The following is a 13,849-nucleotide window of genomic DNA, read 5'->3' as shown; positions in this document are numbered from 1 at the left end:
CCTTCCACTTTAATCTTAATCTTCCAAGGCTGTCCAACAGCTGAACGAAGGAGCCTGAGATCTCCTACAGTATAGAAGTGTGTTATCAGAAGCTATATTCTATCACTCTACCAGCATCTTAAATAAATTCTCTCTCATGTTTGATACAGCATCTAGAGACTTAACAGGCGTCTTTTGGTTTTGTAGTTTGTCTCATTTTTCTGTCATTCTTCTGTAATGGAAATGGTGAGATTGGATTTGTCATACTGAAAAGTGTGGATTTATTCAGAAGTCATTTTTATGTCACCATTTCCCCAGAGTAATAGAATGAGAAAATACACCTTTTAGGATTGATAGGCTGTGTAAGTTTGTGTTTCTAGATGAGAAACAGTGTTCTCTCAAAACTGGAAAAACTAGTCCTTGGATGTTTATATCCCTTTTCTTCAAGTGACTGTAGTCTTCCCCTTTTCTGAGGCTCACTGGGCAATGCTGAGAATAGAACTTTTTCACTAGGTCTTCCAGTTTTATGTACTGCCCTGTGCCAAACATCTTGCATCATCCAGTTCATCATTTCTGGAAACTGATCACCTCCAAGGTATATGGCACACAGGGGAAGGTAAACCTTCTTTAATGTAATCTGTATTCTCCTTTTTAAGTGGTTCATTTATGAGCATCATACCCCCAAGGCTCTGATGTGAGGCCTCTAAATAGTTACGTTTGGGGGGTTTTAATTAATGCTGTTCAATTAGTGACAGAGTTTTCTATTACTTTTGTAAATAGCCACAAGGAAGTTATCAGTAGAGTTCTCCCGAGTTCCAAGCTAGAAGCAAAGTTCTTCACCCTGTTGCAGGTACTAAGTGAAGCCATGTTGACCTCACCTTTGCTTTACAGAGTGATACTGTCCTGTGTTGGAAAGTGCTAATAATAACTATAATAATGTTGTAATAAAATGTGTCCTCACTGAGGTAAATTTTGCAGCATATCCAAATAAATCTACTTCTGAAAAGCCTCAAAGAAATTGTCAATAGAAAATTAATCAAATTCACACATTATTAAGAAAAAATAGAACAAAGTTCTGCATATTTAAAGTGATGCTTGCCGTCTTAGGCAACAAAGAAACAGCTAATGCTATTATATACTTTCACCTTCCCTAAACATTATACGTGTCATTAATTTCAACTGATTAATGCCTATACATACCCTTATGCTTTGGGTAAAATGATATTATATAAGTACATGCTTAGCTTTTCAGTAGAAGGGCATTAGTGAATCCCACCTGAAATATAACTGCATAAAAGATCATTAAAACTAACCTGATTTATCATCTTAATCTGGTTTAGCGGCTTTCAGAATACATCTTTTTGGTTCACTTGTGAAAAAGAGGGTATGACCTGTAAGCAGATGTAGGATTAGACTGAGAAATGCATACAGCAGAAGGCTCTATTGTGCTATTTTTTTTTTGTCAGAATGTTTGAAGAATAGTTAATATAAACAACAAAATGCTCAGTCTTCAAGTGCCTGCTGGTTAAATCTGTGTCTAAACGCCACATGATAATTTGCTGTCTTCATTTCCTGTTAAATAAAAAGACGTCTGCTCTGCCTGCTTCTAAGCTGATAAAGTAAATAATTATTGTTCTTAATTTGTCTAACATAAACCATGGACTTAATTAATATAGTTGTGTTTTAAAGGAAAAAAATGGGTATTAAATTCCTTGGATATTAAAGTCCTATAAATAGATAATAAAATCTCTGCATCAAAATTCTAAACAGTTTAATCTTCAGTTTACTAAGAAACAAGAAGTTAAACTTTTATCTTGCTAATTTGAAACCTGTCACTATTCTTCCATTTTATTCTGCATCCTGCTGAATTTAAAAACAAGTGCTCTTAGAAAGCACTGAAGTCTTCTAAAACAATTTGTTTCTAGAAGTCAAGATGACATTTAAGTTTTGTTTTCCTTTTTCCTACACCCTTGAAATGTAGTTTATTGTATAAAGTGTTGAAGTAAGACCTTAGCTGAAGTATTTTTCTTGTATTTTCTTTTTTGTCATTTTTTGGCAGATTCTTTTGGTCAGCCTAATTGTTCTCATCTATGTGTGTGGGGGGGTATGTGTTAGAAAATCAATCTGTGCATTCCTCTCCTCATGCTCTTCTTTTTTTTGTTGTTTTTTTTTTCATGACAGATCACCAAAGTGGTGATCTATTTCTTTAATGAGGAAAGCTCATTGAAAACACTTTAAACATTTTCAAAATGTGAAAATATGCAAAAAGCACCAGTATCAACAATATTCCAGAGAAGAAAACAAAAGTCAGTCACGTTCATTTAGTATTTCCCAAGGCTGTCTCAACGAAGCAGTCTTGCTTAAGGTAACAGTTCGCTCTCTGAGAGACCACTAGGAGAAGCTGTTTGCATAGTTGAGGGCTGGAAACAAGCTGGAGTCAACCCAGTGTCCATCGTATCTAGTTCCCATTGGAACTGGAATACCATGTTTATCTCACATGCTATAGCTATTTGCAAGGAATCTTAATCCTACAATGTATCAAGTGGCCTTTGCAAATTATTACAGGTTTTAAGATTTCCATACATCCAAATATTTCTAGAGGGTACTCCAAGTCTCAAGTGAGGAAAAACAGTCCATTCCCAGAGGAAAACGTAAACCCACCACCTAATCAATCAGCTTCACTAGAATAACTGCCATCAGGACAGCAATCTTGCAAGACTCACAGTAAAATTTTCTTTAAACATTCTGCTCAACCTGTATTTTTTGTGTCATTATTTGAGTGTTTTATGGTCTAACAGCTGCCTCCCACTTGAATTTACTAGTTTAGTTCATGAGGTATTTATTTCAAATCTTTTTTGATATTTAAGTCTGAGTGAATTAAACAATTTGAGATGTGACCAGAGACAAATCTGTGCCAGTTAGATTATGATCTAAGCAGACAAGACAGGCCAATCCAAATCCAACTGACAAGAGTTCTTAAAAAATGGAAAATTAATATAAGAGAGAGAAGGCTACTCAGGTTTTCAGTGTTCACTGTTCCCACTAGTTCTCTAATCCCAAACGCAGTTGTGAAGAATAAGGAGGAAAACAATGTGGAGGAAAGGAAAATTCACTCTACCTTCTTGTAAAGATCATGTTAAAATGAAAACTCTTTTTAAAACAGTTCATCACTTTTCTTAGCTGAGTTCTTGAAAGAGAGGTCCCAGGCTGCAATGACAGCTGAATACTGCTTTTGAATTGAAAAAACAAGTCCAAACCACTATCCATAACATTTGGTGTAGTAGGAAAGGCTCATTTTTTGTTGGTTTTAGTTGCAAAATTCTTCTTGCATAGTTTATGGATGACCTAAACCTTTGAAAACCAATGACTTCTGAGTCTTCTCTTCTTGGCAGGCACAGTAATTTGTAAATAAAAATAACAAACTCAAAACAGTGCTATTTTATTTTATTCTGTCTTTAAAGCAATTAAAGAAAAATATCTAGAAGGCAAGATGAGATGGAATTTTGAAACTATTTATCTGTTTTTTCTATCTGAGCTCATCTCGCAGTCAGATTCTTTTTTCTATGGATTCTTTTCTCTCAGTAGTAGATACATATTCCCAAGAGTACAAAAAATGATCACCAGCACAATATGTGTGTCAGAACTGTGTTGCAAAAATGCATTTTTATATTCTGCTTGTGCAATAAGGCTAACAGGAAGAAACAAAATAATGATTCAGAGTTTGTGCCATTTTCTAAGATCGTGTTTTCAGGAGATGAGATTTTCAGGGCTATAGATGGTACATTTTTCTAATACCTTTTTGTGTACTTTTTCTTCTGGGACATTTGCTTCTGTGCAAACATCCACTAAAAATATATTTAACAGTTCTGAAAATTGTAGGTGTTGTCAGCGAGGTTCTTTATGACAACAAACTCAGTGAAGTGACAGGTCCCTGGTATGTGGTGATCCTAGCCTTAGTGCAGGTTGACAGATAAGACATCCTACTGGCTCACCTTTTTCACTTACTGTTGTCTGGACCCCTAGGTCTTTTCTGTCATATATATGACATGCCTCAACGAGGTTTAATATGACAGAACTATTTGCTTTATCACTCCAGAGCACGATCTCTCCTGACAATGAAATCAGACAGTGCAATTTACTTAAATTTGAACCTGTTCCATCTGTCAGAAGGCTGAGGTAAAGTATCGTGGCATCCATCAAAAGAGAGAATATAAGTTATTTGCTCTTTCACATCAAATTTATACAATAGTATATTGATGTGCCTGGGTACTCATATCTCCACCATATCTGATTTTTATTGTTGTCTTCACAATAATTTAAGGACTTCAGGCATTCTTTCCACCTCGACTTGACAGATCACAAATATAAGTGATTTAAAAGGTGAGAGAATTGTTTACGTCATGACCAGGTAGCAACTTATTCCTCCTAGATTTAAGTATAGCACAGAAAGTTAAAGTAGCAATTTAGCAAAAAGATGTTCATAGAATCCTAGAATGATTCTTTGAACATTCATAGAATGTTTTCTTTATTTCATTTTACTACAATTTTCTCAGGTCTAGAAACACTGAGATACAGTTTTGCAGGCTCTGGAGGAGATACTTAAGTGTCGGGGTCATAAACTCACGTGGGAAGCCGTAGCTGTTTGGTTACCTGGAGCTGGATGTTAAGATAGTAACAGGAAGTTTTCAGATACATCTTTTTAAAGTATGCTGTATGTGGGGAAGATGTGACTGCATGGCAAAAGTACCATTTGGGAAATGTGTATTTAAATTTCTTTAATTTTGACATGATTTTAATGTAAATGCATTAATAACACCTTTAGGCTAAGACTTTAGACTAGGTGTGTGCTTAACATTTAGTACAAAGCTTATGATTAATTATTAGGACTTAAGTTTGATGTTTAAAAAATTCCAATGCTTTTGTTATTTAAAGACTCTTTTTTTGTTTCATCCATTATGCTATATTTATATGGAAGTCCTCTTTACATGCTGCTATTTGTTAATATGGAATGGGTGATCAAAAATCCATGCTCGCTCTAAGCAGGTGTTGCCTGCTTTGGCTTTTCTCACTGTAGTTTGCCTCCCACCTTTATTTTTAAATAATTTTCAGCCATATTCCACCTCTAGGAAAATATCTGGAAGATTCAAGGAGTTGAAATTCAACAAGATCTGAGTAGGCCCCTTACTGTGCCAACCTATAGTACTAATTTACTTGAGAAAGGTTATTATATATCTTTGGGAATGATATGGGAGAAATATATGCTGCCTTGTGTTCATATTGGGATCAGGCAGAAACTTAGGACTAATGTAAAAGTTCAACTCAAAAGTTAAATTGTTTGTCTGTTTGCAGTCTGTTCTTTAGCTTTAGTCACAAGTTACTGTTTATCCTTCAAGGCAATGGGAAAGGGGAAAGGAGAGTTAGCACATGTTAACTGATGGCTTTAAAAATTAAAGTCACTGTTCAAAGAGGAATCATCATGAAGAGTTATCAACAATTATTCAATATTTAATATTACAGGCCAGATGGAATTGGAACAGTATCTGTTGAAGAGAAAGAAAGGTTTGAGGAAATTAAGGACAGACTTTCTTCCCTTTTAGAAAACCAAATAAGCCATTTCAGGTGAGTCTGTAATTTATTCAATGAATGCTAATTTTTTTCTGGAACAATTTTCTCATGTTGCTCAGTTTTGGTCTTGAACAAGCGGAGTGAAAATGAAGTAGTCTACCTGCAAAGAAATTTTGAATGTATTAAATATGGAATAATGTATTTACACAGGTGATTGTGCTTAAAATTTACTTATGTATCATGTGAGCTGTGTTTTTCTGTGCTAGAAAAGATTGTGCAAGAATATAGGCCTGGGTTTTGTCGATTCTTTTAAACTTAAAGCTTCCTATAACTCTGACTGAGAAAATTGTCTAAATGAAAATGACCAAACCATAGCAATTTCTGGATTAGTACTGATCAGAAAAATCATATGAGTAGAGAACATCTTTGATAGATCACAGCTAAAACTTTTCTAGATGTCTGATGTCATTTCTTAGTTGCATGACATACTTACCGTTCCTAAATCAGCTGAGGTCCATCGTCCTCAATAAAGAGTTCTTCATATGTAAAGACTGGCCATACCAGTAGAAGATGTTTAGGGAAGGAGGAGAAGAAACTAAGCAAACTTGGGGTGATAATTCCTTCTATTTTCTAGCAATTGATGGTTGTTGAAGCTTAGCATAAAAATGGCACAGAGACCACCAAATTTGTTAGTTTATCACACTAAGCCAACCTATCTGCCATTAATCTCTCAATGTAATCCTTTTTTTAGAATGCATTTATAGATTTTTTTTTGTGTGTCTTTATCACCTTATGACAACCAGTTCCACAGTTTAAATAGTGCTGTGTGAAACAGCTTGCTTTTGTTTGGCAAGGCTCCCTGTAACTTTGTTGGATGCCCCTCTGGCTTGATGAGGTAAATGTCTGGTATTCACTGGTATCTGTCATGTTGATAACTGGGTTGTTGGGGACTTTTTGAGCATCGAGGATGTAGCAGTCTTCACTTGGGACTTCATCTCTGTATTAAACTAGAGACAGCTGGGACTCTACTTCGATGAGGGTATTCCTTTGGGGAAAAAAAAGATATGCTCCTTTATTTCCTTTAAAGATTCTTCCTTGACACATTTCCTGTTTTCCAGTCTTCCATGGAATTAAATAGCTCTTGCCAGAAAAGCAATACAGAGAAGCATAGGACAGTGTGCTTCCTACCCAGATCTTGGAAAGGCAGGGGGAGAGTACTGACAAAGAACATCATCTGCAGGGTGAAGGAAAACTTGTTTCTGTGACAATCTTCTCATGCTTGCTACCAAAAAAAAAGAGGAGGATTGGAGCTCAGAGAAGACCTCTGGCCTGTGATTGGCATACTTATGGCTATGTCCTGTCAAGTTCATAGTAGAAACACAACTGCTGTGATTTCCAACGAATATAAATACTTTTACTCATACACAATGGTAAGGTCAGTGAGAGTAGCCGTGACCCAAAAAATACTGAAACAGCAGAAGCCTTCTGAATATGTACTGAGAGAGGAGGGAGATGGCAGAACAAGAAAGGAGGCTGGGCATCATCAGAATAATTCTGTTCACATTCAGGCCTTCACATGCATAAGACTAATTACAAAATATATGATGTCTAAATAATTATTTGAGTTTGAACAAATAAATGAAAACCCCATCGTGTCTGCTTACCTACACAGTAGGATATGCTGACGAGCTTGGACTATATCAGTGACCATAGGATCTTTCTGCCTCAGTCTTGGTGGGTTTTGAGAGAATTCAAATGTTGGGAAGTCCTACTTGAGAGCAATTAGATGTGTCTTTCAAAGATTAATGCCTCCATCCTTCAAAGGACTCAAAGGTTTGCCTTAAAATCCTGTTTAATCAAGATAAACAGTGCTCTGCCAGGTGAAGAGTAATTATTCTATCTTTCTCTGAACAAATATTAGAAATAAAAAGTAAATTAGGTGGAATGTCTTCATATAAATGAGGATACTGGAATAATCCTGCTAGAAGGAAGAATCAATAGTGCCCTGAATCTGAATTTATAAAGCATATAGGGTCACAATATAGGACATCCTGATAAAGAATTGTCATTAGACTTTTAAAGGAAACCTTGACTTAGGTAATGTGTAAAGATCACCTGTATCATTAATTAGCAAAGAATAACCTTGGCTGTGAGATTGCTTTCTTAAGAAAACATGGTATTAAAACCACTCAGTACCTCATGTTGAATATTTTGAAAAATACATTCAGCCATAAAGATGGATGCAAAGCATGCACTGAGTTTCTCTGCTTTGGCCTCACTGTCCCTGAATGCCCTGTACCCCTTGTCACCAAACAGTCCCACCATCTCCCAGGGTGCTTCCTGCCTCCACTGTGATTCCTACTGTCAGTTTGAGCATCTGTGCCGTTCACAGGTGCACTAGAATATTTTAAAAGACTTTCATGTCCTCTTTGTTTGGATAGGTTTCATGTTTTTTAAATGCCAGATTCTCTACAATAACCTCTTTATCTTCCTTGTGGAGTCACATAGAGGGGCTTTTGTTTGGGTTTTTTGAACAGATTTTTAATTGTAGCATACATTTGACTTGGGCTCCTACTTCCTGTGTTTTACCTCGGGCTGCTTGTAGGTTTCTTGCTTTCTTGATTGCTCCTTTAAGGTTTTGTCGTTTGTTTTTCAAGTTCTTTGTTTTATCATAGTTCCCATACTTGGAATTGAATAGACATGTACTAAATGTACACGTGCTGATATTTTTTTTTGCGTGTTCCTTTTTTGCTACATTATTCAATTTTATTGTTTTATGATCACTACTACAGAGCACCTCTCCTGCTCTGTACCTCTCAAACTATATCCTGTTCACATTTGAGACCAAATCCAGAATAGGATCTTTTCTTGTGGGTCCTAAATGAGCTGTCCAAGGAAGCAATTCAAAACTGTGTCCCAAAATACTTTCACTAGATCTCATCCTAGTGAGACATTGATCAAGTGCACATGTGTATAGTTAAAATCTCTTACTATTTGTGATGAATTTGCAGCTCCTCTAATCTCACTTAACATTTCCTAATCACTCACAGCATCCTAATTAAGTGATCAGGGGTACAGACTTTCAAAGATCACCAACATGTTTTTTTTCTTTAATATGTCAGAACTTGTCTCAAGTTTTGCCCTTATTCCATTGCTTTGCATTGCATGCTCTAGTCACCTGCTGTGGACAGTTTAACCAAAGAGTGTATTTCTCTTCCTGCCTTTTCAGAGATGCACTGAACATTTGCTGTGTCCATCTAGGTCGCTAGGTCACACCTATCTGAAAATGGTGCTTTTCCATGCCTGTCAACTAACCTGCAGCTTCCAGTTTTAATACTCCTCTATTGCCTTTTTAATTGTAATTTTCAGTGCTATCAGCCTGGCTTCATTATGATTAAGATGCTTTCAGCCCATCCCATGCTGGTGGCTCTTATCTAAAGTATTTCCTAGTTCTTAAGGTACTCAAATCATTCCTCTCTGTCATTTTACCTACCCACTGAGAATTCAGATCTCTGCCTGCCTGTCAGGCACCAAATGTGGAAGAGCCAATATTTCAGAGAAAGCTGCTGTGAGGGTAGTGGACTGTAACCTCTTGCCTAGCTGTGTGAATTGTTTCTCTGAAGTGTTCCTGCTACACTTCCATATGGTGCTGGTACTAATACAGAGCATGAGTGCTGCTCCTTCTCTATCCACTCCTAGGCAACTTTAAATGTCTCCTGATGTCCATCCTACCTTTGTACCCAGCAAGTAACATACTGCTTGGTCCTCTTAGATGTCACAGATCCAGTTGTCCATATGTCTAAGTATTGAATCGGCTACTGTCACCATCTATGTCTACTTATCCTTAAAGGTCCCCTTGGCTGTGGGAGCATCCTTGTCACAGCCGAACAGCATGACATCACCTGCCATGGAGATTTTATCCAGGAGATTGAATTTCATCTTGCCATCAAGATGCTGCTTCCCTGCCTCCTCAGCAGCACAGAGGCTGTAATACTGGAGGCAGGACTGCTTGAGCGTCCTTTCGGCCTCTACTATGAACATTTCTTTCTCTTTAAGCTGCTTATCTCAAGAAAACTATTCTCTGTCAGAAGGTCCTTACACCAATTGTACACATAAGCTTGCTGCCCATAGTGTACTCATACATATTGTCTCTGCAATAAACTGAGTAACCCCTATTCTACTGTTGGACTTCCATCTGCATCATGAACTTAAAACCAGTTGGGTCTTGGAAGCCTGTTATGTTATCTACATTGCAGAACATACCTGGAAGGAAGTATTTGATTTGAAGTATTAAGTATAATCAAGAAATGATTGACATTTATTCAAAAACTACCACGAGAGGTGGATAGCAATAAACAGTGGGAAAGACAAGGGGAGGAAACAAAACACCTAAAGATGTATTCTGTTTTATGGTGGTTTATTGCCTAAAGGTCATTAAATGTGCTTTTGTAATTTGTTAACCTGTACTCATAAATTGTTAGCAATATTGTAAGAAAGAAAATGAAGCAAAGCAAATAGTGGAAATCTCACTGCAGGAAATCCTTTTTTTGACCTCATTTAGAGGGCTTTATTTTGGCTGAGCAAAATGTATATCTAAAATTCACTGGTCTGAATCCTTTTTATCATTATAAAAGATTTTACTGTTGGAGAACATTAGAGTATGAGGCTACCATTCTCAGTGAGTAATAATAAGAAAAAAATAATCTCAGCAAAGTAAAAAATCCTTTTTCCAATTGGGGATATCCCAGCAAGATTTTATAGACAGGATTAAGAGAGGTTACAGTTGTCTGAGCATTGTAGTCTCATTGAGCTGATATATTGGATCTTTTAGTAAACAAAATTGAAGAACAAAGCTATGAATGGGATCACTTTTTAATTGACTTTTTTAGAAGTATTGAGACAGAAGTAGGTATGGTTTAATTTGTAGGTGATAAAATTTAAGATGAAATAAAATGCTTTTCCAAGATATTTATAATATAATTAGAAAAATTACACGATATCTGCAAGCATTTTTATTCCCATATATCTCTACAAACTCCAGTATCTGACATTTTATCCTTATCTTAATCCAACATTAGAACAAGACAGAATGTACTGAGTGCTGCCTCACAGCTCCAGTATCAGTCATGGCTACATAAGAAATAGTATCTCTTTCCAGGAAGATGAAAGATCAGAAACCATTAAATACCCTTCATAGTTCAGAAAGTGGAAGTGATGCTTTTGCCATCTGTCTGTGCGCCTGAGCTGGTGATGGGCTGATACTGCTGTAGAGAGACAGATATACATATATGTATATATATATATATGTATATATACTGCATGTATATATTCCATGGTAGGCTACTGAAAAGGCCTTTTGCTTTCGTTAGTACTTTGTCTTTTGAAGTCTCCTGCTAACATAATTTAATGCAAGTTCTGTACAGTTACATCTCAAAGTAAATTCTTAGCTATTATAATTCTGATTGTTTTTTCTTATTACTATTTCTTTTTATTATTATTTTTTAAGGTACTCTTTCCCTTTTGGACGTCCTGAAGGAGCTTTAAAAGCCACACTTTCATTACTTGAGAGGGTAAGTTTGAGAACATATTTTAAATTCTGCTTGAGTGCTAACCCTGCATTCTTCTTTTACCTTCAGGCTACTGAAAGTGGACTCATGTCTTCTTAGGTATTTTACTACTGGTTTTAATTGTTCATTGGGAGTTTTTTTTCCTCACTGCCTTCCACAGAGGTAAAGAGCTGTTTTCATAGAATCATAGAATGGTTTCAGTTGGGAAAGGACCTTAAAGATCATCTATTTTCAACCCCCATGCCATGGGCAGGGACACCTTCCACTAGACCAGGTTGCTCAAAGCCCCATCCAGCCTGACTATGAACACATCCAGGGAAGGGGCAGCCACAGCTTCTCTGGGCAACTTTTTCCCTTGTCTCACCACCCTCACAGTAAAGAATTTCTTCCTAATATCTAATCTATATCTACCCACTTTCAGTTTTAAACCATTACCTCTTGTTCTATCACTACCTGCCCTTGTCAAAAGTCCCTCTCCAGCTTTCTTGTAGGCCCCCTCTAGGTACTGGAAGGCTGCTATAAGATCTCCCCAAAGCCTTCTGTTTTCCAGGCTGAACAACCCCAACTGTCTCAGCCTGTCTTCATAGGAGAGGTGCTCCAGCCCTCTGGTCATCTTTGTGACCCTCCTCTGGCCTCGCTTTAACAGGTCCCTGTCCTTCTTCTGTTGGAGGCTCCAGAGCAGAACACAATACTCCAGGTGGGGTCTCACAAGAGTGGAGTAGAGGGGGAGAATCACCTGCCTCCACCTGGGCCACACTTCTTTTGATGCAGCCCAGGATACAGTTGGCTTTCTGGGCTGTAAGTGCACATTGTCAAGCCATGTTGAGCTTCTGTCATCAGCCTGCACCCCCAAGTCTTTCTCCTCAGGGCTGTCCCTCTTCCGTCCTCTTTCCAGCCTGTATTTCTGCTTGGGACTGCCCCAACCCATGTGCGGGACCTTGCACTTGGCCTTGTTGAACTTGATGAGGTTCACATGGGCCCACCTCTCAAGCCTGTCGAGGTCCCTCTGGAAGACATCACTTCCCTCCAGTGTGTTGGCCATGCCACACAGATTGGTGTTGTCAGCAGACTTGCTGAGGGAGCACTCGATCCCACTGCCCATGTCACTGACAAAGATGTTAAACAGCACCAGTCTCAATACTGACCCCTGAGGAATGCCAGTCATTACTGCTCTCCACTTGGACATCAAGCCATTGACGACAACTCTTTGAGTGCAACCATCCAGCCAATTCTTTATCCACCAAGTGGTCTATCCATCAAAACCATGTCTCTCCAGTTTAGAGACAAGGATGTAATGTGGGACAGTGTTAAATTCTTTGCACAAGTCCAGGTAAATTATATCAGTTGCCCTTCCTTCATCCACCAGTGCTGTTACCCTGTCATAGAAGGTCACCAGATTTGCCAGGCACAATTTGCCCTTAGGGAAGCCACATTGGCTGTCGCCAATCACCTCCTTATTTTCCATGTGCCTTAGCATAGTTTCCAGAAAGATCTGCTCCATGATCCTGCGAGGCACCAAGGTGAGACTGGCCAGCTTGTAGTTCCCCAGGTCTTCCTTATTTCTCTTTTTAAAAATGGGGGTTATATTTCCCCTTTTCTAGTCAGTGGGAACTTCACTGAACTGCCACAACTTCTCAAATATGATGGATAGTGGCTTAGCCACTTCATCCACTGGTTCCATCACGACTTGCAGATGCATCTCATTAGGTCCCATGGACTTGTGCACCTCCAGGTTCCTTAGTCTTTAACTGATCTTCTCCTACAGTAGGCAGTTCTTCATTCTCCCAGTCACTGCCTTCTGCCACTTGGGTGGTGTGGCTGGAGCACTTGCCAGTGAAGATCAAGGCAAAAAAGTCACTGAGTACGTCAGCCTTCTCCATATCTCAGATAACCAGGTCTCCCATTTCCTTCTGGAGAGGGCCCCCATTTTCCCTAGTCTTCCTTTTATCACCGACATACCCGTAGAAGCTTTTCTTGTTGCTGTTGATGTCCCTGGCCAGATTTAATTGTCAGAGCTGTAGCTTTCCTAACCTTATCCCTGGCAGCTCAGACAATTTCTCTTTATTCCTCTCAGGCTAGCTGTCCTGGCTTCCACCCTCTGTAGGCTTCCCGTTAGGACTGTTTTCTATAGGACTTACTTATTGGACCTTCACTTTAAGCCACTGCGGTGACTGTTTCTTTCTAATTTAACGGTTACCCAGCATTACCTCCAAAATAGTACAAATGTACTCTGCAGTCCCCCTTTCCTGCTTTCTATGGCTTCTGTGCTGTTGGTATTGTCTCCACTGATACGTAATGTTACAACACTTCTATATAATCCAAGGAATGTTCCATAAATGCATAATCTGAGTCAGTTTCTGAAGAAAAAGCTATATGCAGCAAAACTCACATGGGCAACTATAAATGTAAACTCCTGCCCAGCAAATCCTCTTGCATTAACTGGAAGGGAGAAGACCTCGTAATGGTAAAAACATCTCAATCATCTCTGAGGGAAGAGAATTTTAAATTCCAGCAGAGATTCCAGAGGAATTGTATCACCAGGAGCCTGATGAATGTATGAATTCCAAAAAAGCTTAGATCGCAGTCTGTGTAGGTTTGCCAAAATGTGAGAGGTCTGGTCCTGGAGACTGTCACTTATTCTGCACTGCAGAACACTCCATGGATAAAGGTTCTGTCTTAAAAAATCTTTCCCATGGTCAGAAACACGTGAGTCTGAATATATATGTTTTATTTCACTT

At 38.2% G+C, this 13,849-nt stretch overlaps 1 protein-coding gene across 4 annotated transcripts in view; it reads left to right on the top strand.

Annotated features, from left to right (window-relative positions):
• The window catches only part of CADPS2 (calcium dependent secretion activator 2), a 327,139-nt gene that overhangs the window by 226,066 nt on the left and 87,224 nt on the right, over positions 1-13,849 (top strand). For all 4 annotated transcript variants that reach the window (XM_080393905.1, XM_080393904.1, XM_080393903.1 and 1 more), the window contains exons 14-15: positions 5,497-5,598; positions 11,051-11,114. In XM_080393905.1, coding sequence (XP_080250031.1) covers positions 5,497-5,598; positions 11,051-11,114 — 166 coding nt within the window. The remainder of the gene's footprint in view (positions 1-5,496; positions 5,599-11,050; positions 11,115-13,849) is intronic.

The sequence above is a fragment of the Falco punctatus genome (genome assembly GCF_963210335.1).
Source record: "Falco punctatus genome assembly, chromosome: 6".
NCBI classification, from domain to species: domain Eukaryota; kingdom Metazoa; phylum Chordata; class Aves; order Falconiformes; family Falconidae; genus Falco; species Falco punctatus.
Note: the sequence above shows the minus strand (reverse complement) of the source record. Positions and strands in the feature narration are given on the sequence as shown.